A 2,633-nucleotide genomic window follows, 5' to 3' on the forward strand; every position below is an offset into this window, starting at 1 on the left:
TATATATATTAGTTGCTTTCGGTGTCCCAAGGTATAACCACAGTTGGCTGGAATCGGTTTCATGTCACTGTAACGTCGGCCTATAAAGACATTTGACTATGCTCGCCATCTTTCCTCTCTCGACACGAAGCGGCCTTCACCTGTATGATACCTTACCGTTCACGTATCAATTGTCAGGCCATCTGGAGCGTTTCTGCGAAGAGATATTCACAGAGATTAAAGTTAGCAGCTTTATAATAATAATGGTCACTAATTGAACTAATGATAACTTTACATTGCGAAGTCATAGAACACGATAACATTACGTTCAATTACTCTTGCGTAATCGAATTGCGAGGCTGCACTTAGTATCTCTTCTAGCTGTTGTTGGGTGGTTAGTGTTTTCCGCTTCACTATAGACCTATTGGCGCAACGAAAAAGTCCCAGTTTGGCAACACAGATCTCTAGGATACAACCTCCTTTTCTTAAAACAGCCTTTCGATTATTAAAATATCCTAATCCAATATAATCTGTACATTTGCAGTAAATGCCTCAATGGGGAAGAGCTAGATACAATTTCAAGACAGTGGAAGATGTGGAAACAAGTACAAATACTGATCACATCACTTCCTTTGCACACCATTAACGATTTTCAACAACTTCGACTATAGACGGCAAAAAATAGGCCTCGTAAAGATAACTCGTGTAATGTAGCAGTTATTGGAATCTCATGGAAGAGTTGTGTGACTTGTGCGTTTGGGTTTTGCAGATGGGGCTACGTTCTCACAGCCCTCCGAATGCCCTTCTTGGCCGCATGCGACTGGCTCATCAGCAAACCGACTCGAGTGGCGCCTCGTCTATGAAGACAACAGGTTTGTGCCAAGATTATTGTGGCTACGAAATGTATGCCTGCATTTTATTGAGTTACAATTGTATATAGCTATTACCTTTTACAAATCCATATTCTTATGCAAATATTTTGCAATTGGAAAGTAAGGAAATTACAGTACTTTGCGATGCTAATTATTGATTCGTAAAGAAACGTTTGAAAAAGTTCCTCTATGTCGGACGATACGAATGTATTCATTTGTATTTGTCAGATTTTTTTGTTTATTGGAACGAGTTGCGTTACTGATTGTTTAAATTGGGCTTGGATGATCTGTGAAATGTAGGCGATGAGGACGCGGACTGCGAACGATCAGATACTGATCAAAGCGAGAAGGTGTTCTACCCACCTGCTGGTCAGAGCGGTCCTCCTTCAGGTGGAGGCTCGTCATTTAGTGTCAAAATGGGTCTACAGAATAGCCTCTCGCAGCCCAGTTCGGGTGGCAGCTCGGGCTTTGTCGACCTTATAGAAGCCCGTCGGAGGCTACGGAGTAGGGGCGGCCCTAAGGATCTCCAACAAGGTAAGCAACGTTATTGCAATCATTGTTATTTGCTGATACAAAATGATAGCATGCATAGTAATCTCCCATTCAACAGCTAGATATTTTAATTCGGTCCGTGACGTATACCAGCGTCCCACTGCTTTAATCATATCTGGATAGAGAAGAAAGCAGTTCCGATATATTGTGGCATTATCACTGAAACCTTGGTGGCACGCTTAAATTTCCTTTCCGCATGCCTGGGCGCGCAACGACGGCATAATCGCTGGTCGCTAATTTGTGGTATTTTCTAACGTTTCTAGAGTTGGCAAACAGTGATCTAAACTCAGACTCTGACCGAGATTCGGCTACACCATCGAAATTTACCGATAGGGGTTCGTTGTTCATGTCGACGGAAAACCTTGAAAGACTTGGGCAGCGTGAAAAGTTTATGAAATCGAATTACGAAACCCTTGGACGAACCGCTGAAACTGAACAGGATATTGTACCCTCCTTGTTGCGTAAAAGCATCACGGCCAAGTTTAAAACAAGTCCTGACGAAATCGAAAAGAAAGCTGGGCCTCTGGAAAGTACGCCAATAGCTAAGACTGGTCCGACGATCTTTGAGAAGGGCTCACTAATTTCGGGAGCCGCCAATACGCCACTCAAGCCTCAGACGGGCAAAAAGCCCATAATGTCTCCGTGGGCATCCGGCAACCATCGTGAAGAGCTCAGCAAGGCTTTGCAAGAGGCAAAACAACGGCTTCAGGGCGTGGGCAAGGGCCACAAGTAAGTTGAATGCTTAAATCCGCGCTACAGAACACAAGAAATACACAAAAACTCAAAATCTTATTAACAGATCTTTTCTCAAAGTGCTTATTATATACACACCCAGTTTTGAAGTAGGCGGTAGCGAGGCAATATCGATGTCAAGCACTGACCTGCGAACCGATTTTTTATTGATAGGTTGAGTACGTCGAAAAGTATAGGCGATCTACTCAGTCTAAAAGATCGCAAGGACTTCGGCTCAGACACAGACAAGACGGATAAAGACTCGCGTAAGGAGGAGCTCATCCGTCGCAGTACGTCGATGTCCGATTTGGGCGGCGCCGCAAGACTCTTCACTACCGTCCGCAAAAAACCAGCTGTTAACGATGGAACGGAAGATGGTATGTCCTAGTAGAAACCCTATTGTCTTATACCATTTAGTGACCGCTATTAGATTCGCTGGGCCTACAGCTATCTTAAACAGTTCTCAAATTTGTCCAGATCCAGGCCGTGAATTCATAT

General features: G+C 43.8%; 1 protein-coding gene across 11 annotated transcripts in view; it reads left to right on the plus strand.

Annotated features, from left to right (window-relative positions):
* The window catches only part of Wdr62 (WD repeat domain 62), an 82,990-nt gene that overhangs the window by 52,612 nt on the left and 27,745 nt on the right, over positions 1 to 2,633 (plus strand). For all 11 annotated transcript variants that reach the window (XM_086978159.1, XM_086978166.1, XM_022816392.2 and 8 more), the window contains 4 exons: positions 749 to 851; positions 1,152 to 1,385; positions 1,667 to 2,132; positions 2,310 to 2,512. In XM_086978159.1, coding sequence (XP_086834285.1) covers positions 749 to 851; positions 1,152 to 1,385; positions 1,667 to 2,132; positions 2,310 to 2,512 — 1,006 coding nt within the window. The remainder of the gene's footprint in view (positions 1 to 748; positions 852 to 1,151; positions 1,386 to 1,666; positions 2,133 to 2,309; positions 2,513 to 2,633) is intronic.

The sequence above is a fragment of the Varroa destructor genome, unplaced genomic scaffold (assembly GCF_002443255.2).
Source record: "Varroa destructor unplaced genomic scaffold, Vdes_3.0 BEIS01000001.1, whole genome shotgun sequence".
In the NCBI taxonomy this organism is placed as follows: domain Eukaryota; kingdom Metazoa; phylum Arthropoda; class Arachnida; order Mesostigmata; family Varroidae; genus Varroa; species Varroa destructor.